Raw genomic sequence first — 22,328 nt, 5'->3', positions numbered from 1 at the left:
ATGAAATGTTTTATGGAACCAGAAATAAATCCATAATAATGGTTAAGCTCAATTTAGTGTTTGAAACACGGACAACAGGATTAGAGGAACAGAAGCAGCATAGGTAAATAAAAAACAAAGAAAATTATGTTCAGATAATAATGATAGTTTAATACTTTTTTTTTTTAATTTTATCAATCTTTTTTTTTCTTTTTTTCCTTTGAACACAAACTTGTACCCTACGAGTTATTATAATATATAATGTAAATATGATTCTTGTGTAACTATATAAATAAATAAAATACCTAGTAAAATTGGAAATTTATGAAACAAACAATAAAACATTGGTGGACATAATAATTTTTAAGTACAATAATTACAGCATGTTACATACGTATTAATAGTCATTATAAATAGCATCACTTTGCAATACATGTTTTTCGCTAAATAACATAATCGATATTTGCAATCAGCAATTTTTAATACGTTTTATATCTACAAAATATAGTTGATATATTTATAGACTTTTTTTTTACAATATTTAATAAATCGAACAATTGATTTAAATACATTTTAAGAAAGTCATTCTAATTTTTACATAATTTTTATCTTATTGCTTCATAGAAGTTTTAATTTAGATCACAGGTTTTGACATACTTTAATTTTTAATATTACAAACCAAATCAGAAAAAATTATAAAATATCAATAATAATAATAGTAATAATAATAATAAAGCATTTACAATCTTGTGGTCTTGTGTACACATTACTCTTATAAACGTGTATACACAGTTAAATAATCATTCAAATAAAATAAAAAAAAGCGATCAACAATTTATAACAACGTTGATGTAACTTAGATGTTAGCAATAAATATAAATATAATAAATAATATTTTAGATAACACATACATTAAGAAAAAGGTAATATTTAACAAATAATTTATGAGTATTATAAATACCAATACCATTTATCCTTATACATCAATTCAAACACTGTGCTCTTTGAAAAAATGTTTTCAATAACACATTACAAACAATAGTTAACTTAACTATGATACTTGTATAATATATAATTGAAAGGTCCTTTTAAAATTAGATTTCTTAGGTATCTCTATTATAATATTTGGAACATCAATATAACGACTGATGATCATAATTGTATAATGATAATTTGAAATGATTTCAATAATAAATAGTAAATATAGTTATTAATAATCAATGAACAACATTATGAACTCATATTATTGCCAAATTTTAGTAGTGATTGATGAATAACTGCAAATACTATCTATTCGTTAACTAGTATATATAATTTTAAAAATTATCAAATATTCAATCATTTACTCAGACAACTCTGGAAAAATTCAGAAAATAATGAAGTGTAATCAAATTACTAAAATTAATTGTTTACAAATCCAATGTCTGTGCTTGTCATTTATTTATATAGTAAAGAAATTTAAGAAGTAAAACAATACTTAAAATATGTACCTATATATAATATTATCTTCTAGTACAATGAAAAAAAAATTTATATTATAATGTACAGCTATATAATATTTATGTAAACTATAATTTTTTTTTCATTTTAATAATAATCTTATAGCATTTTAGAATATTATATCTAATTAATTATAATATGGTAAATCATAGAAATAAATAAATAAATAAATATTATTATACATACAAATGTGAGGCCTAATTACCATACTTATCAATATTGATTAAAGAGTTAAAATGTAATGGTGTTACACCTAACATTTAAAAATATAACTACATACGTTTTAAACATTATTGTTAATTTAAATAAATTAAAGAGAATGTAAAATATAACTTAATTTTTAAAAGGGGTACATACAATATAGAACTGCTCAAAAAGCTGGTCATTTTTATCAGGTACAAATAATAATTTATATTGGTTTTTATATATGGAGGAAATACTTTTGATAAAATATCTGTATACTGGCCAAATATTACATTTTTTATTGCTTGGTAACTTAATCAGCAATGAATGTTTAACTTAAACATATATATATATGGTATATGGTATAAGATAAATTTAAAAAAATTTAACACTGTCTTACTTTATTCTAAATAATTTATTTCTTATTTCTCTTCAATTATAAACACTTCTATAAATTGTAAAATTGTAAAATATTATTAAATAATAATTTTTTTTTTTAATTTTGTTACAAGTAGCAATGTATAATATATAATATTATAACACATTAGCAAAAAGTATTAGCGCTTATATTGAAGAAGAAATAAATTGTTTAAAAATTAGTAATCCCCTAATTAATCAGTTACTAAAAATTATAAATAATGCAGTGTACTAATTTTCATAAACTGATTATAATAATTATATAATTAATAGACACGCATTTTTTTTTTTTTATTTTAATTTTTATACTTTTCTATTTTGTTAACATTTTTTACTTTTTTTTATATCTTTTGTTATTTTTTCCCTTGACCCAATGTAAGCTAAAATAATATTATTTCAACCTATTATAATTTTACTAACTGATTATATTAGAAGCCAGTATAATTGATTTTTTTTTTTATTATTATTTAAAGTTAACAGCATTTACGATTGTTATTAGCATTCGACGGTCGCATATTCTTGTCAGCTCTCCTCAGTCTTTTGTTACTTGCACTCATCATCAAATTTACACGATTGATATGTGTCAGCTGGTTACGACTTAAAATACGAGTTTCTCTGTGAGCTTGCAGCTGTAAATAAAATGTTTTGTTATTTAATACATTTTATAAGAAAAAAAATATATGTTGCATAAGATCATAGAGTAATTTTTAAGTGTTCAACATTAATTTAAATTATATATTAATATGGTTATAATAATCATAGTTGAGTTCTTACCTTTTGTGCTTTATTGGTGCCAGCAATCATTGCCAGCTCTCTTTTAAGCAACTCGTGCTTGTAAGCATTTTCTTCAGGTCGAGACACTAAAGAATTGAGTGCAATGGAAGTCGTCAATGGTATGATGATGTTCTCCTTTTTCACGGGAGACTTTTGGTCTCTTTTTTCAATCACATCACATTTTGGTCTTACTACTGCTGTTTGGGTAACTGGATGAGATTCAATTATCTCATGTTTCACTTCTTTAACAACAGATTTTTGTTGTACCTTCTTCTTTTTTTTTTCTTCAGTATCTAAAACAAGTACAGGTTTTTGTGTTTCAACACAAATTGTTGAATTACTGATCAACTTTTGTTGCTTTTCAATAACTGGTTTTATAGCATTTCTTTTTGGTGTTTTACAGCTTTTTGGCACATCAGATTGTATTATGCTAAAGGAACTCAACCTGACCAATCGTTCTTGAGCACGAATTTTAGGAACAATTATTTCTTTTGGGGTTGTCTTTTGCGACTCATTTTTCATTAAATGAGGCAATGGGCAAGGTGGTTTGCGGCCTTTCTTCATGACAGTTTTAGGTGTAAAAACTTTCACAATTGCTTGTGTTTCTTCTTCCATTGACGAAATTGTTTGAGGTGAATTTACAGCTTCGACTTTGGATTCAATTTTAACATGTTTTGTTTCAGATGTGTCGTTTTTGGGTTGTCTTCGTTTTAATGATGCTGCTACTTCTTTATAGCTACGATTAGCTGGAGGAGAGCATACTTTTGGTTTAGAAATTGGAGCCAATACTGGAAACATTTCTGTTTGAGAACGTTCGACTTTTTTAACCTCAACAACAGGAGATGGTAAAACACTTGATACATCACCCAAAATTGTTTCAGGGGCAATTTTGAATTCATCAAGAGGCACAGATTTTTTCAGCGCCTTCTTCTTGGGGTGTTTTGATACTTTTTCTTTACATTTCACGGCTTCAAAGACTATTGGTGTATCGTCATCAAACGACTCACTATTGCTTGCAATTGAAGCTAGAGATCTTTTCTCAGGCATTACTGAACTCACAGTAGGGCTGTGATATACAGACATACTTGGATGTTCAATGAGAAGATTCTCCAAAGGTGTCGTCTCCATATCAGCTGGACCAATGGATGTAAAGCAAGGAGGTGGAGTAACAAACCAGCCTTCTTCATTTTGACAGGAAGAAGATGATCGGCTGTGTCGATCAACAACACCTCCACACCCTTCATCATCAATCTTTTTAGAATCTGACTCGGATTCACCTATTTAAAATTAAAATAAGTATCTAATTGATAAAATTATAATGAAATAAAAGTAATTTACCTTTTCCAAGGATAACCCAGTCATCAGACTCATCAATTTCGATAGGTTCGAAGTTTTCGTCAACTTCAATTAAAGAGTCTGGGCAAGGATCGGTGACAACGACTTCGTCACTTTTTTCAGTAGCATTACTTCCGTAGAACCAGCTGGATAAGTTTGAAAACATTTTGGCTTGCTGAAAATAAATTTCAAATTATAAGAAAAGAAAATCAAACACTCTTAGACCTTAAAATGAAGTGTAGTGAAGTAAGACAGAGTACCACCTATATAGTATCAATGGTTTCAAGATAGCAGTTTTATTAGCTGCGTATACACTTAAAAATAGTTTATCATTTCGGTTTTTATGTGTTGACAGAAAAGCGAATACTTGATAAAATATAATAGTCATGGGCTTTTAGCTAATAAATAAAATGCTAGTTTATTTGTAGAATTTTGTTGACCCATTAGACTTATGTAAACTGAACTTTGAAAAAAAAAAAATACAATGCAAACTAATTTAATTTGTTTATTATTATACAAAGCGATTGTATGTGTCATCAGTAGATTCTATATACGTTCAATGTCAAGTTCAGCAACTAGTTTCGTTTTATTGCATATTTCATTATTTATGTTGTGCGTATTTGTTATAATAATAATAATCATATTGTTAAACAGTTGATATTGGAAAGTGGTAAATGGTGACCTTGAACGTAATAAATCTGGACTATATTATGTTTAAAACGGGTATCTGTTATAAAGTAGAATGATTTTTAACTAACACGTATTATATAATGACTTATAAACAATTAACAATGTAAGCAATACATTATTATTGTTTTGTCTTCTAAAGTACAGATTTGATTTGTTCTATTGTAAATTAATAAAATGTATTTTTTCAATAATTTCAGTTTATGCTTATTACTATTGTATGTAGTTTTATGTCTTTAATTTTTATAATATTGTGTAAATTGCTAACATTTTACAACAAAGCATTATTTCTTTAATTATTGTCACCTGTATACCATTTATCAATAACTTATTGTAAATTAAATAATACATTACATTTAGTGAACTGTACACTGTACTCTGTAGTTGTGTTTGAATAATATTCAATAAAAAACTTTGAAGTATCGAAAATATAGGCCATACAGAGTTTAATGACCCTGGTAAACAGAATAGAGTTTACAAGTGGCATAAAATGAATTGTTATGTAGTTATATCATTGAATATATGCGTGATGTACTTAAGTAAAAATACACAAATTTATATAGTAGTTTTATTTTGTATTTTACACATTCTATTTTTACATTAAAACGTACATTCTACGCAAGACCGTTGCGTTTTAAATTATAGTATAATATTATAGAAATTAGGAGCAGAGACGCAAAGTACACATACCTTTATTTTTATCTCTGTCGAATCGTAACACGAATAGTTGTGGTCAGTCAGGAACTGTAACAAAAATAAAATAAAAACTATAAATTTTGGAGGTTTTATTTTTATAGGAAAATCATAAGTTGCGCAAGTGAAATAGTGAAAATTATCTATAATTAAAATGTCAAAAAAATAGTTTTGGCAAATGAAAGCGAAACTGCGAAAGAAAATTAATAAACAAGTGGACTTTAACGCACAAAAACAAATATACATATACTCGACACATTTTCAAACCAAGGACAACGAGCAGAGCTTTGCCAATAAATTTTGCCAACACAAAGCCAAGTACTACTTTATTGTAATTTGCCAACAGTGACTAGGAAAACTGCTTAATTTTTAGTGAATACGACGTTAATAATTACATTTTTATTTAATTGATTAAAGTAATGTTCGTGACGTTCGCGTTAGTCAAAAGTCATAACTCATATGCAGCCATCAAAATATACTAACAAAATGTTTACATATATAATAATAAAATTTATTAGGTTTGTACATAATGTATGTTATCTGATTCAGCAGATACCTCTAACAAGTAACTACCTAAACATAATATATAAAATTACAACGCAGTTATCTAGTCGATAGGATATCTAAATTAAAAACTAATTTTACAGAGCTTTTATAGAAATCTATTAAATTCAGTTAAATTTAAAATACAGAAGAAAATAATAAATAATATAATATTTTTGTATGAATATTAATATAAAATGAATGTACATTATGCAGATTTTCCAAGGATTCTGTGACCATCAGCGTTGTTTAAAGCTGAAATTGAAATTACAGTTCTTATCATTATCAGTGTAAATCATGTTCAGTGTCATGTTTATTGTGAGTTTCCTGGGAAACGTCACCAACAGGCATTAGCAGTATTGTATTTTTAGTGATAACTCAGATTAGTTAATATTTTTTAGTAAAGAATTTCAACAAAGAAAAGTTTTAAAAACATTTCTACAAAGGCTTGTATTGCACTATACAACGCGGTGTTCTTGTAATTCAATTTTTTAATACATATTATAAATATCTGAAAAAGAATTATTACTTATGGGCATTGAGCACATTATTATTCTGAAAATCGGTTTAAATTCGGATTATCATTTTTAGTTATTGTGAAATTCGACGTAATATTATTAAAATGTTCACTTGTTATAAACTACAAAGCAGTTAAGTAACAAAGCAAACCGGTTTGTGGATCATCCACAAGACAAGAGAGTAAGAGAGTTACACACTCATCTTCCCATCGCCCCACCTATTTTCTTTGACATTTTTCGTTTTCTATGTTTATTTTAAATGGAGCAGTAAATTAAAAAAAAAAAACCCTTATTCACCAGATTGATTTATCAGTACACGGTTTTGTACTTTTCTCGTGGATACTTGATTTATTTTTCACTTTAATATAAAATATATAATTGAGTACAGATGAATAGACGATGAAGATTGAAGATTATAATATTACTCATTAGTTCATTACCTTAACTCAATTTATACTTTAAAATGCGATTATTTATTTTATTATTTTATTTAGTATTGATTGTACTAAGTAAGTTTATGAATAATTATTATTTATTACATATCGCCTATTAGAACTATAAGCTAATAATTTTGTAAATTGAAATTTAGACCATACCATAGGTCAACCATCAGAGCGTATGTGCGCATTAAAAAAATAACTATCAATGTTTATTTAAGTTTTTTATCACGAAATAACAGAGAAAGTTTTAAACAAAAACTTGGTAAGAGAATTTTTTTATACAAATTTTAATTGTATTTTATTTTATTTATTTACCTAAACACAACAAGGTGATCATCCAGCACCAACAGCGTCAAGGGCACCTACACCCTACAGGCAATTAATGTTATAACGTTTATATATTAATGACTCTGGGAAATATTTTAAGCGTTCGTTTAAGTTTAAGACGTTAAAAATCAATAATACCAATGAATAGATAAAAAATAAAATTTTTAGAAGAAATACGAAATATTAAAATATAGCCTTGTCGAAAACAAAAATTGCATTTACAATTAAAACAAGGTCGTTATTATTTATTGTCATATTTCTTCAACCGTCATCCGATGCATTTCTCAAAACAAGATAGCTTGTGCATCAATGCGTTTTATCTTGCCGATGTCGGCTATAACCCCACTATACTGAATTCAGAATTATTGGCGATATGCAAATATACGTATTGCGTTAGATTTTCTCTTGCCATCGTAACACAAAGACCGATATAATGAGTAGCAATAAAACTACGACGAAATCTTGTGCAGTCGTATGCAACTGGCAACGGTTCTATACGTTGTATTACTATTATTATAATAACCATTAGATTTGTTATCTGCCAGGGGATATACGGTCCGGCGGAGTGTAATTGGCATTGCTCATAATATAATGCCATAATAATGTATTTTGCATCCGAATAATTATTGTTAATGCGATGCATTTTCGGGAAACAATAACCTACGTTGGTATATAATATACGAAAAAAAAGTAGGACAGAAAAAATACATAGTAATTATATTATGCGTTCAATCGAATTGGGAAAGTAGGCGCGACTCGCAAATGAAATAATAATATTATACATGTATTACTTGCTGATTTTTTTTTACGTTGAAAATTTCCCGGATGACCTCCGAACGTCCTATATTCATCACACGCGCGTATGTTTATAATTTTTATTATTATTAAAGAAGGTGGGTTAGTTCGATCGTCAGGGCCACAACAAGCTCGGACGTTATCCGCATCGTACGTACAACCATATTAGCGTCGTCGTACCTACGCAATAACGATTTTTTTCTTCGTAAAATATTTCGTTCTTATTTTTGATGCCCATATTAATATAATGCTACGATAATTGAATAATGATTTACAGAAATTTAAAATACAGTATTTAAGTATAAATCATTATTACACGGGATAGCAGGTACCCATAGCGAGTAAACGGGGAATAATAAAAAATAAATCGTTACGGAACAAAAGCGACGAAAACAGCTGACCGAACATAGATAGGTGGGCGGTGGCGCGCGGTGGTTAGGCTGTGAACGGGAACAAAGACATTCGTATGCATACAAAATATATGATATATAGTAATGTATACATAGCTGTTAAATAACCCCTTCTTTCTTTCTTTCTTTCTGTATCATCTCATCACTCTCTTTCTCTCTTTCAACGCTCTCCTATCTCCTATTGACTTCCGACGCTACTGTCATTGTGTGTAAGTGTTTTGCGATTCTTTGTCTCTTCACTTGTCACGACGCGTAGGGCCGATCAGCGATCGCAGTGACGCAGTATTTTAACAATATTATGTATAGTAAAATTTCGTTATTATGGTTGGCTGTCGTCTCAATCGCGCGTTTAAAACGACGACTGATTCGGAAAAAAATGACAATCATCTAATGCGATTGTATGATTGCTGCCTTGCTAGTAATATATCACAATAATATGATTTGTCATATCGTAAAGATGAACGAATCCGTCAACGCTGTCCGTAGAAGACCCGAGAATCTATCGCGACCCTGAACAGTCGATGAAATGTTAATTGTAATATATTTATAGCACTCGAATGATAAAATAGATCAAAGATGATTGCGTAATTTATTAAAAATAATTATTGTTATTGATTGATTTTTATTTTCACTGTTTAGTGTTTACATAATAATATTATCTATTTTTCCATTACTCAAATAATTATCGCCGTTCGACGATCAAACTCTGTTTAACAGTCCCGAAATTTCAGACAACCAGTTTATGGGCGAGATCATCGCTATATGAATACCAGAGGCGTATATGTACGACCGTGAATATTAATTGGGTTAATGAAACGAATTGCTAAATGTAGATACGTATTTATAAATAATGTAAGAAGATATTATAATAGCCGCGAGCCATTAACTCAATTACCCACATAATATGTATATATACATATTATTTTGCACATCTATTTATATTAAATAATTATACAATATATTATTATATTTTATATTTTTAAAATACGTATACCCATTTCTAGCGTATAGGCGTACTGTGTATTATCAATCGAGTTTAATTCCAAAAAGTGAATCAACATAATAAGCGAAACGTATATTACACGGACGAGAACAAAGGATGGCATGTAAGTGAATAACGCAAAACGCCCATTAATTTCCCAATTGTTTACTCAGAACGCGTAAATAATTGCTGTACACCGATACAATTCATGACAATTAAATAAATGTATTATAAAAAAAACTCACCTTTATACTATATGGCAGATAGCAGTAGAATATAAATTGTTTATATTTACAAGAGATCTTCGTAAACTGTTAATACGATAAATTAAGACTAACGTTTTATTATACTGTACAAGAAACAAACAAATTAAAATAACTATATGTATATATAGATGTATATATAAATTGAGAGTATGATATAATAATATATATTATTACAATTAAAAACAATAAAAATAAAATTATATGTATTTATATATTTTAAAAACAATAATACAAAAACGAAAACAAAAAATGAAAAGGGACCGACAACCAGAGCGAGAGACAGATGAAAGCCAGCTGATCGGATTCTCCTCTTGGTTTTACGGGCCGACCGACGGTCCCCCACCATTGGTCGCCGAGCTCGTCGGGGGGCTGACGTCACACAAACTGCGTCGTATTGATCACCGTCGCAACACCATACACAACAGCACCAGAAGTAAGCCTTATTGTACACACACGCTCAAACACGTTCAAACACGCTCACACATGCACACACACACACACGCAAACGCGGCGGCCGTAATACCGAACCGTGTGTAAAACGTTATGTATAGATCGACCTGAGCGAGGGTGCGCGCGCATGCGACCAGTGAGTAAATAGTAATTTTATTGTGCATTGAGCGGTGATCATTTCGGAATACGGAATACGTGATATACATATAATAATATATTATATTATACAATGATATTATGCGCATTGCTCGTATATTTGACTTTGTAATGTAAAATGTAAATAAAATGTTATTACTTAGTAGTTTATTATCTAAAATGGCATTGCGTGTTTATTTATTTTTCTATTTTCCGTTTGGATAACAATTATTGTCCGCGAGACAAATAGACAACGAACCACTGCACTCGGTTATGAAAATAATATTGTATGCATTATGTCGTCTGTTGCGTCTTGCATTCGTCTCTCTAATCAACCTCGGTAGTTTTGTGCGAATGGCGTATCATAAAATAGCAGATTTTGTCATTTGACTTTTCGGCCTTATTTTTCCGACGTTTACGCATAAATGGACGAAATCAGTTTTTTTCCCTCACTTCATTATTATTAAGGTTTCCATGACGACCTAAGTCTTATTCCATGCGTTACACACACACATATATATTATATATAGTTCGTGTTGGACTTTGTAAGATAGTTTTAGTGTTTTACCCTGTGTGTAATAATTTACCATACAGCAAAAGTCGCTTTTCTTTTGGCAGTAAAATCTGTTTTTTTTTTTTACACGAAACTCATTATAGTATTGATATTATTATATTAAAATATCAACGTCGTTACATAATAGTATCGTATTGATATAGATTGGCACAATAAATAATAATATTTATGTATCATACGTATTTTTGCTTCATAAGCATCACGTGTACCTATAGGTATTATCACAGACCATAATGCTGTAGTCGCGTGTGGCGAACAATAATTTACGAGTTGAAAAATTGAGTAATTCGAAGTCTTCGCAGTAGCCAAATTTAATATTATTTCATATTTATCTCGATAAACCATTTGTTGAAACGTTTTTAAAAACGTTACTATATTTTTCTGTGCTATGTTACAACTTACAAGTGTACCTACAATTTGTCAACATAATAATATATTTATAAATGTATAGGTATTATATAATCTCGTATATTATTTTATACTTAACATTTTTACACCAATGATAACAAAAAGGCTTTGGGATCAACATTAAGAATTTTAATGTTTTAAAGTTTTGGCTGATGTCCAATCATTACTTTTTGTGGAAAAAAATAAATACCATTTAACAATACCCGTTTTTAAAACCAAACAAGGCACGTAAATATTATATAAAGACAATAAAAAAAAAAAATACATTATAATATTTGCACATTGAGTATAAAAAATAGTATATAGCGATAGCGCATTCATATAATATATGTAGGTATAATATAATTATAGTTATCTTAAACGACAGTTATAATATAACATATCTATAGATACAAAAACCCATTTATTTTTTCATTTATACATATATAATAATGCTTATAAAATGATGTATTAGAAATTTTGCAAAATTTTCATTTTAGTTGCGAGGGTGGCCACGGGAATGAACATCGGGGAGTGCAATGCCCTCGTGTAGCTTTTATGCCTTTGTGTAGGTGTATCCCGGCCAACGTATCGACTGCTGTTAATTTGTCAGCTCAAACGTTGCGCTGTTCGCATATAACTAATATGTGGGTACATTCAAATGTAAACGAAAAAAAAAAATCATACATAATTTATTTTTAATCTGCTCAATTGAAATCTTTATTTATAACATTTTATGTAAAGTTATCTACATTTTTAACTCTGCCTAGATATCATATACATTATATATTATATAATATATATAGATATATTTTTTGTGTACCTATCACAAAGATACTATCTACTAATACCACCTACCTTGAGACATTTGTTGTTATAAACAACTATATTTTATATTGCTTATGTATATTTTTTTATATAGGTTCATAGTTTAATGATAATTAAAATACTTACGATCTATTGATAAAAGAAGTCAAGTTAAAAACTATAACACTACGCAAAAAAAGTAATAACATTTTTCTAAAAAGAATTGCAACATTACGTGCAATTTTATTTCGTATAGAGGTGTTAGGTGCAGTAGGATTGTAAACGATAATCATTACGGACTTTGAACAAATTAACACATATTAAATTAATATTTCAAAGTATTTAAGATTTAAGTATAATATTATGAAATATAATAATTGACAAGAAAGTTATGATTAATGAAGTGTTACGTGGTAACAATAATGATGTCTATCTCTAGTATCTCTAATATTATGTGTATGTCACAGTAAAAAAACCAAATTAGATGTCTAGAAAGTCACTACAGTCTACAACATCAAAAAATTTGAAATTTATTGTAAACTTTTCGATTACACCAAAAAATAAAATTGAAAGTAATATAAAGCAAAATGTGTTAAATATTTTGTTTTTTTTTAGAATAGTTGTTTATGTACAATACAGGCTGCAAAAAAAGTTAAGAAGTAAAGATATAATTATTTTATTACATGTCCGTGGAATGAGTTTTAAACTGTTTTACAAGATTTTTGCAAGTTGGTTTATCGGTCTAGACGAGCTTTCAAAGTTAAATATCCAGTGAGTTCTTCGAAATCAACCCAGAAAGTCCAAACTTATTTTAAAATATTTCCTATATTTAGTAAGAGATCCAAGTTCATTTCAAAAGCTCGTGGATTATCTTTTGGAGCAATAAAAATATTTAACTTTGAGTGGTTTCTGATAAAATATCGAATCTAATACTTATTGGTTGTCAAAATTACCAATTGTTATTATTTTTTGTGATTAAAATTTTTAATACTCAATAAAATTTAAAAAAATACTTAAATTAATTTTAAACTATTTATAGACATTTGGCATACTATACTTTAGTATACTACTAATATAAAGATAAATTACTCTTAGCAATAAATACGTAAATATGTAATAAAAATATCCTTAAAAATTTAGGCTATCTGCATTCGAAATCGTTTTTCATATTCATGTAATGCTTTATTATTAATTATTTAATTTAAATCTAATACAGTTATTACAGTGATCTATTTGTCCTATTTAATAGCGAAGTATACATTATATGACATATTTTTAGCATACTTTTTATATCTAAATTGTGAAAACAAAAAAATTAAAAACTTTATCATTGAATAACTAACGGGTAGATTCTTCGTTCATTTAGAGTCTAAATTTTAAGCATCGGTTATAAAAATATTTTATATATTTAAATTAAACTAAATAAGTATCCTTCTAGCTAGTTGTTTTATTAATTAGTTATTATTTTTATATATGTTTAGTATGAATAATTAATTTTGAATCTATGTGTATTAGAATTAAAATTGTAATAACTGAGTTAAAAAATTATAACACAATTTAAATAATTTAATTAAAAATGAGAGTAAGATAAAAATGTAATCATATTATTATTTATTATCAATATATACTGTTATATGCACTGATAATATAATAGTGTGTAGATAGGTGCCTACTAATTATTATAATTTATACTTACCAGTTACCTAGTAGAGACGTTACGATACCTACCTACTAACCTAACCTATACGGAGTGATCCATTTAATCGTTACATTTTAACGTATAAGATATTAATATTGTTTCAGAAAAAAACACTAACTTTTTAAAAAAATATTTCTTTTACATAATTGGAAGTCGTTACAAAACAACATTTTGGGAAAAATTATATTTTTACATTTTTTACTTTTGAATGATATCTAATCTATATTTTCAATTTTATACTTCGAATCTGTATATTACTCAGAGTATTTTGATTTATTAAATTAAATTTTAAATCAGTTATTTATGAGATTTAAGTATTTAAAGGTTATACGAGTGAAGGATGAACTAACATTTTACGGGCATCATCCTTGCATCACTCCATTCCGCTCATCGAAATTTTCGCTATTCTTAAAACTCGTAAACTGATTGTTTAAAATTCTTATTTATATTGAAGTACTCCAAAAAATAATCTTTTTTAGAATAAAGAATAATATATAATCCTTAAAAAGTGAAAAATAAAAAAAAGTACCTAATAGTGATAAAAAATAGTGAAAAATGTTATTTTTAACAACTTAAAATTATGTGAATGTACGTTTACATACATTGTTAGTATAATATATATTTTCATAAACATTTATAATATTTAAAATAGTGAGTGTCTTGTATTAAATGGATCATCCGATAAATAATATGTAAGTATAGGTTAATATTCTAATCAAATGTTAAATTATCTTTCTATAATGTTAATTAAAAATGTCAATGTACCTAATACTTAATCACAACCTTTTTTGACATTCACCTGTTAAGCGGTTATCTGTTATTTGTTGATGAACTTACTATATTGGTTTTTAGTTTGACTTTGAAACAGAGGTATTACCTTTATACAAATTTAAATAGAAGCATATTATATTATCATAATATTAGCTCACTATCAAAACAAAATATTCATTCGAAATACTAATCAATAATCATATATAATATATTATGTATTACTATATTATCTAATATTTTTTTTTTTTTTTTTTACTAATTACAATAATTAAGCCGATTACTTTAATTATTCTTATTACAATATTACTTATAGTTTTACAAGATTTTAAGATTAATATTAGTGAGTATACAGCACTTTTACAACTTACACGTGTATTTAAATTTACTTCTTTACGTCTTTACAATATATCTAATAGAAAATTGAAACATTGAATCATATTGTTCATATTACGATTATATCTTATACGAAATTATTGTAAAATTTTTAGTGGAAAAATATGATGCCCAGTGCACAGCTACTGTATAGTCAATGACTGTAAAAATATTGAAATACCAGTATAGGTTAGTTACCGCAACAGTATAGTTATATTAGAAAATAATATTATATTAAACATAAAAATAAAAGAAAGTTTTTTATTTCATCACTTAATTTCGTGATTTTTTTTTTTAATTTGTTTACTGTACAGTATAGAAACATGACTTTACATGAGAAAATACATTATAATAATGCTATGGTAATTGCCATTTGCCAATTGATAATAATTAAAAATAAAACAAAATAAAAAATCATTAATATATAATCTATTAGTTTTATGACATTCTATTATTCTTAACATCAAATCTTTTAAAATTTGCTTTTTATTACTATCTATTGTGTATTTTTGTGTAATTTATTATCAAAAGTTTAAACTAATTAAGGCAAAAGTAACTAATGTGGAATATTAATATATAAATAATCGCTATAAGTGATGATCAAAACAAGACCAAGACCAAGACTTTCAAAATCTTGGTCTTGGTCTTAAGTCTTGCAGACTCAGTTTTGGTCTTGGTCTTGATCTTACGCAAGACTCTTGTAAGACTCTTGCTATTTTCACAAAATGTATAAAAAAAAATTAAATACCTGCGTGTGGGTTTTTTGCAACGACCTTTAAGATGAAACTTAGGTCTAATATATAATATAATATATTAATAATTCAAATATTAACATAAAACAAGTCAAAAAATTTAATTTTTATTACTAATTATTATTTATTAGTCATTACCTATAATGTTTATAAAAAATTAGTTGTTAATTGTTATATTTTTTTTTAATTTTCGCTTTAAAAAATAATAACAACAAAAACAAATATATGGTTTGCTCCAAATATTAAATTGCTAAATAATTATATTTGTTATAATAATGATATTTATTATTTATAATTAAAATTGTATTCTTCTTTTATTCACCTGCAGTACAATGTACTAAATGTTTATATTTTTTTAATATATATTTGTAATTATGTTTTATTAGGTAAAGGTAAGAAAAAGCTGAAACATTCGTGTTAAACGTGAGTGTATTAACAAGTAACAACAGACTACAAGTTTACGACAGTAATCAGTAATGACATGATATACTAGATGTATAGGACACTAGTTTAGGTACACAATGGCTGATACAAAAATATCACACAAACTTCGAAGGAAATAAAAATACAATCACAATTAAAATGATACCTACTGTAGTTCGTAATAACTTCCAGCAGTTATTAATATATTTGAATCAAAGTAGAGGTGTATTATGGACAAAATTATCATATTAGTAGAATAGCAACTTTCGACGTCTTTATCGATTTTTGGAAAATAAAATAATTTTACTAATTTGTCAGTATAACACAATTGTATTATTTTGTAATATTAATTCTAATCATTTCCAATCATTTCTAATCTTTTATTCAATAATTTGCGATTTTCTTAGATATTGATAACATTCAATAACAATAAAAATAATTTCTTATTATTTTGTATATCAATTCTTATTTAATGAAAACTAGATACACTAACGTGTTTTCGGGTGGGGGGGGGAAATTGCAAGAGTCTTGCAATGTTGGTCTTGTTTTGGTCTTGGTCTTGCAGCGTTGGTATTGTTTTGGTCTTGTTCTTGCAAACCTAATCTAGGCCTTGGTCTTGCTAGGGCCAGTACCATCTTGGTCTTGGTCTTGCAGCTAAAGTCTTGCGAGACCGCAAGACCAAAACCAATTTTGATCATCATTAATAATCGCTCGATATTCATCAATATTATTAATCAGTAAGACTAGGACTAGAATTATTGAAGTTATTTTTTATGTAAGCTAATTATTATTTTTTTTAGTATCTTTTTACTTAAGTTACTTTTCATTAAAAATTTTAGTAGTTATTAGTTTAATTAACATCAAATAAATGTGTAGCGTTTTTAATATAGATTTAAAACTTTTTGTCGAAAACAAAATTACTGATTTTCATAATTTTATTGAAGTTATAATATGAGTAAATATAGTATAACTAGACATTTATCTTTACATTATTATATGTACCATAATTTTGTTTAAACATACCAAAAAACTCGAAACATACATTGTTAATTTTTATAGCTAAAAATTAAGATACTCGTATGTAATAATTAAATAACAATATGCATTATATTTAAAATATGTAAAAATATGCAAAATAAAAAATACCAATAAATGTGTAGGTACTTATTTTGCCGAGAGCTAACCTACTACAAGTTTGGATTGTTTCTATACTTATATATGTATCTTCTACATCTATCGTAACTTATCGCAAAGTAAAAAGCATGAACATTTAATAAGTTATCATTATGCTATTTAAAAATATTTAAGTTACATAGACACGAATATTTTATTAGCATTTGAAGTTTAAACTTCGATAAAATTATAAAAAATTGCAAATCATTTTTTGGTTAAAAAATTATTAAATGTTCAATTATTCATTTTTATAGTTAAGGATTGAAAATCTAATATAAAGTTCTTTATAAATGGTTGTATTTAACTATAAAATTTAAAAATAAATGAATACAATTTTTTATAGACATTATTTTAAGTTAAATTTAGACAACATTAGATATTTAAATGAAAAATAAAAATTTAAGTTATTTTGTTGAAACTAAAAAAATATTATTTGCGAGGATTTGACATTTTTAAGCACTATATTTTTTATTTATAAATTATAATAAATTTTTCAAAATACAAATATTAATTTTATCCAATTTTCTATTTATATCATTAACCTGTTCATACCGTGTCATCGTTTTATAGTAAATCGGCATTGACTCAAAAGTTAATCACAATAATATATGATATAAAATAAGCAAGCCATAATAAATAATAAATAATAAATCGATAGGTATACAGAGTATATTATTTTTATTTTAAAAATGAAATCGTAATAATATAATAAATTTATAATAATTTTTTGACCAAAAATGAATTCAACTTATCATATTACCAATATTCAAATAAATATATTATAATAAATAAAATATAGTATAAAATATAAATGATCTATAAAATAAATCATAAAATATCGGTACTTAGTAATATAGGCTGATTATGTGGTTCTTTGTTTATCACTCATGATCGTTTTTCATGTACAAATGTACAATGAATAATAATTTATCATTGAACTAAAATTTAACATTAAAATAACTTACTCAATGACGAAGTTAACTATACTGCATAGTGTATAGTAAAGTGGTTACTTATTATATCATTTTAATTTGTTTATTTAATTGTCTATAGGTACCTACTCATAATTTTGAAAATTTCAATATAATTATTAATTTCTACTTAAGAGTACGCTACACAGACATTTTTTGTCTCCGTCTTACAAGTGCGTAACATAGCAAATTTACATTCAGAAGATTAATTTTAGCTTCGTTAGTTTAAAAATTAGAGAAAATCGACCTATGTCCTATAATGACATTTTATGGTAAGAACATTATCTGTGTAAAGTGTTTGTAAGTGTGTTTTTTACGATAGTTTAATTTTTTTATAAGTTTTTCATATGTTAAATATAGTAAATTAAAAATGATCATAACTCACTCAAAAAATTGAATTATCATAAAAACCCACATACAAACACAGAAAATGTTCTAACCATTGAGTTTCATTATTAGTCGATTCACTTTAATTTTTAAACAAACGAAGCTTAAGTTAATCTGCTGAACGTACATTTTTTATGTTACGCACTTGTAAGATGGAGACAACAAATTTCTGTTTAGTGTCCTTTTAATATGATAAAATATGTATCTATAATTCAAATATATTTTTGAAAATAATAATGTATATCTCATAAAAAATGTTACCTATCATTATTTTTATGAATTTTTAGTTTTTTAAATAAAAACATTTTTAATTACATGTTCCTAAGAACTAAGAAGTAATGCAGACAATTTTTCATAATATATTAGTTCATAAAAATCAAGTTATTATTAATTATGAGCTATACTTAACTATTTTAAGTTTATACATAAGCAGAGTGTAGAATATCATAGAGATAGAACTGTACCAGTGTATAACATATAATTTTTAGTCTAATATGAATTAACTTATAAACTATTTAATATTTTACTTCGGAAAATTATATAAAAAATAAAAATTATCATTTAAAAAGATAAAATTGTAAAAATAATAACGAAAAATATAATTTTTTCAAAAATGTTCCTTGCTTAACAGTTTTATTAAATTATAAATATAAAAAATTGTTGAATTTGAATTTTTCGATTTCATAGTTTTTCTGTCTTTCTGTTTTTCTAAATCCGAATAAACCCGCGATTAAAACAATCAATAAAACATTTAAGTTTTTTTAATATTTATGTTCCTATACCTATCATATTATCACAGTTAAAAAATTGAAAAACCAGATTAAAAAAAAAGACTGGTTAGATAAATATAAAATTGTATATCTAAATAGATATTCGAATTAAATAAATATATAATTATTTATTCATCTATTAAAGGTATCTACATTCTATAATAATGTAATTACTAGAAATAAGATTTTGACAACTTGAATTTTTTTCTTTAAGTGCTATACAGTTCTAACCAAAAACCAAATTTGTTTCGTTATATAACAATTTAGAATGTGTAATTTTTATTTTACATTTATTGTGTTAAATGCATTTTATTGCATTTTTACAAAAATTACGTTAATTTTGTGTGTTTAAAATCATTTTTGTTTATTTAAAGCTTTTTTTAATGTGTGTTGTATACCTAGGTAATCCCAATTCCAAATTACCTACCTATTTCATTCCATTGATATTGAAAAAGTAATATAATTAATTGTCCACTCAAATTTGAATATATGTGTTTAATTTATTTCTTAAAATAAATTTTTATCTATTTTGTGTAGTATAAAAATGAATAAATAATAATTAATAATTAATAACTATAATTATTTTAAAATTAAATTTTTTTCACTCATCTAAGTACATTTTTTTTAGAGTTTTTAGGTCATTTTTGCATTATTTTTTTTTTTAGGTATTTTAAGGTATTTTTCAGGTCATTAATATCCTAGGTTTAGTAATTACTAATTAGTAACATGTATAACAATTTCATTTTTAAATTAGTAATTACGTGCCTACAAATTATTTAAATTATTTTTCACATTATTTAGTTTGAATTAAGATGCTAGCTGATTACCTTCTAAACATACTAAATATTAAACGACAGTTATTGCCTAATTACACACACTAAGTATGTACAACAAACAATATATATAAAATAAAAATAATATTTATATATTTCTCATATATATAAATTTTATTATAACATGATTTAACACATATATCAATTGTCACGGTATTGACTATTAAGTGTGAAATTAAGTGAAGTACCATGGTAAGATTATAAAAATAGTAAATAATAGAACCAGGAAGGTTGCTAAAATTAAATTGCTATACAAATTTAAAAATGTTTACATACATATTATAGCCTATATAGGTCACTGTTGTTTGTTGATAATCATTAATCAACAATCACAGTTAAGTTTGTTATGAGAATTGAGTCAATCTTTAAAGATAATATTTGAGAGTTGATTGTGTAATGTTTAAAAATGTTATGGACGTTATGGTTATCATATAAATTATAAATTATAACGACTTGTATTGTAGTCTTTTTCGATAATCCGAAATCTTTATTTATATGTAGTACCTACAACGAGTTTTAAACTTTATATTAAAATACATATACTATTCAGTATCCATTATTCTTACATTTATGGATTAGATGTTTTTTGCAAAAAAATTATAAAAGTAGTGTAAATTTTTAATAAAAAATTAAACGTTTAGATATATTATGTATATATTAACTTCTTAATCCGCAGTAAACACATATTTCAGCAAATAAAAATTATATTTTTATTACATTTATTTTTGTAATAATTTCTTATCTAGGTAGTTAACACTTGAACAAGAAATTTATAATTGGTTATGATTATTGTATTTATGTATTGTGTAAAAGTTGATGTACTTATAATTATATATTCAGTATTTACTAAATGATAAACGTATTAAAGTTATAGTTTATAAATAATATTTAATAAATATACAATGTATATTTAGGATTTAACAAAACATAGGCCATATCGTCAATATCATAAACACAATAACAGTCCTATATTGGGGAGGAGGGATAATTCTAAATCCAATTTATTTCTATAATTATATATAATAATCAGTTGGACCAGTAATAACTATTATTTATTTTTTTTCACTTCTATATTTTCCTCTTAAAAATATTTTTTTAACTAGAAAAATTTAATACGTGTATATATCTACACAAATTTTTAATATTAAATATGTACCAATTTATTACACTTATAAAAGCAATAGTATTACATTTTGGCTAATCATTATTTAGCTCACTGTTGTACAACTATGCAGCTTTATAATTGTTAAGTTTGTCCGATAAAGGGATCTTAATCTTATACATAAAACATAAATAATATATACATGTATTTATTTAATAGTTAGTTCTATATCATATATCAATAACCAGTAACCGATTCATACCAGTGACCGTTTAATGGTACCTACGTATTGATTTATGAAAAGTTATTAACAAAAACAACAATAGGTATATGATACAATACATTATAATAATTATTTACTTATCATATTATAATATATTATATAATTTTAAGCAAAAATTACTTCAACTTTTCATATTAGGTATCTATTATAGTAGGTACTAAATACTAAATAGAAAAATAAATAACTTGCGGTAATATAAGTTTCCCACTGTTTCGATCAATCATTTATCATATATGTAATGAACATTCATTAATTTCATTACAGTGACCTATTCAATTATAACACCTATTGTACAGCAAAACAACTTCATTAAGTTTTTACATGGGCGCTCTAAAAAAATAATCTCAGAAACTATTTTAGATTCTAAGTGGAGCTAAGTATTTTACAATGGTGTGTTTTTTTTGTGTGTGTGTAAAAGATAAGTAATTGATAAAATGGTTCGATTTTTAACTTTGTGGCGAGGTTTGGATAGAAAGTTGAATTAATAGTTTGTATTTTTAAGTGGCCAAAATCAACAATTCCCAGTATTTTTAAAAATAATTGGAGAAAAATAAACAAAAAATTAAGAAAAAATGGAAATTTGTATGAAA

The 22,328-nt window shown here is 25.7% G+C and overlaps 1 protein-coding gene across 2 annotated transcripts; it reads right to left on the bottom strand.

Annotated features, from left to right (window-relative positions):
• Positions 1–2,482: 2,482 nt before the first annotated feature.
• Positions 2,483–9,999, bottom strand: LOC112594211. Of its 2 annotated transcripts, XM_025338887.1 has the most exons (5): positions 9,829–9,999; positions 5,566–5,619; positions 4,192–4,363; positions 2,854–4,130; positions 2,483–2,708 (listed from the first exon to the last, which is right to left on the bottom strand). In XM_025338887.1, exons 3-5 carry the CDS (start codon positions 4,352–4,354, stop codon positions 2,553–2,555), a joined length of 1,596 nt encoding a protein of 531 aa, XP_025194672.1. In that variant the 5' UTR covers positions 4,355–4,363; positions 5,566–5,619; positions 9,829–9,999; the 3' UTR covers positions 2,483–2,552. The 2 variants fall into 2 exon arrangements, with proteins under 2 accessions (XP_025194672.1, XP_025194673.1); XM_025338888.1 differs by lacking the exon at positions 5,566–5,619.
• Between the last annotated feature and the right edge of the window lie 12,329 nt (positions 10,000–22,328).

Source organism: Melanaphis sacchari, unplaced genomic scaffold, assembly GCF_002803265.2.
Source record: "Melanaphis sacchari strain LSU unplaced genomic scaffold, SCAv2.0 Contig221_pilon_pilon, whole genome shotgun sequence".
In the NCBI taxonomy this organism is placed as follows: Eukaryota; Metazoa; Arthropoda; class Insecta; order Hemiptera; family Aphididae; genus Melanaphis; species Melanaphis sacchari.
The sequence above is the reverse complement of the archived record's forward strand: the minus strand, read 5'-3'. Positions and strand labels throughout refer to the sequence as shown.

Excerpts from the sequence above, each read along its gene's own strand:
- LOC112594211 (XM_025338887.1), bottom strand. The coding sequence starts at position 4,354 with ATGTTTTCAAACTTATCCAGCTGGTTCTACGGAAGTAATGCTACTGAA. Across the intron at positions 4,131-4,191 it reads CTGGGTTATCCTTGGAAAAG|GTGAATCCGAGTCAGATTCT; the intron begins GTAAATTACTTT and ends AATTTTAAATAG. Across the intron at positions 2,709-2,853 it reads GCACCAATAAAGCACAAAAG|CTGCAAGCTCACAGAGAAAC; the intron begins GTAAGAACTCAA and ends TTTTATTTACAG.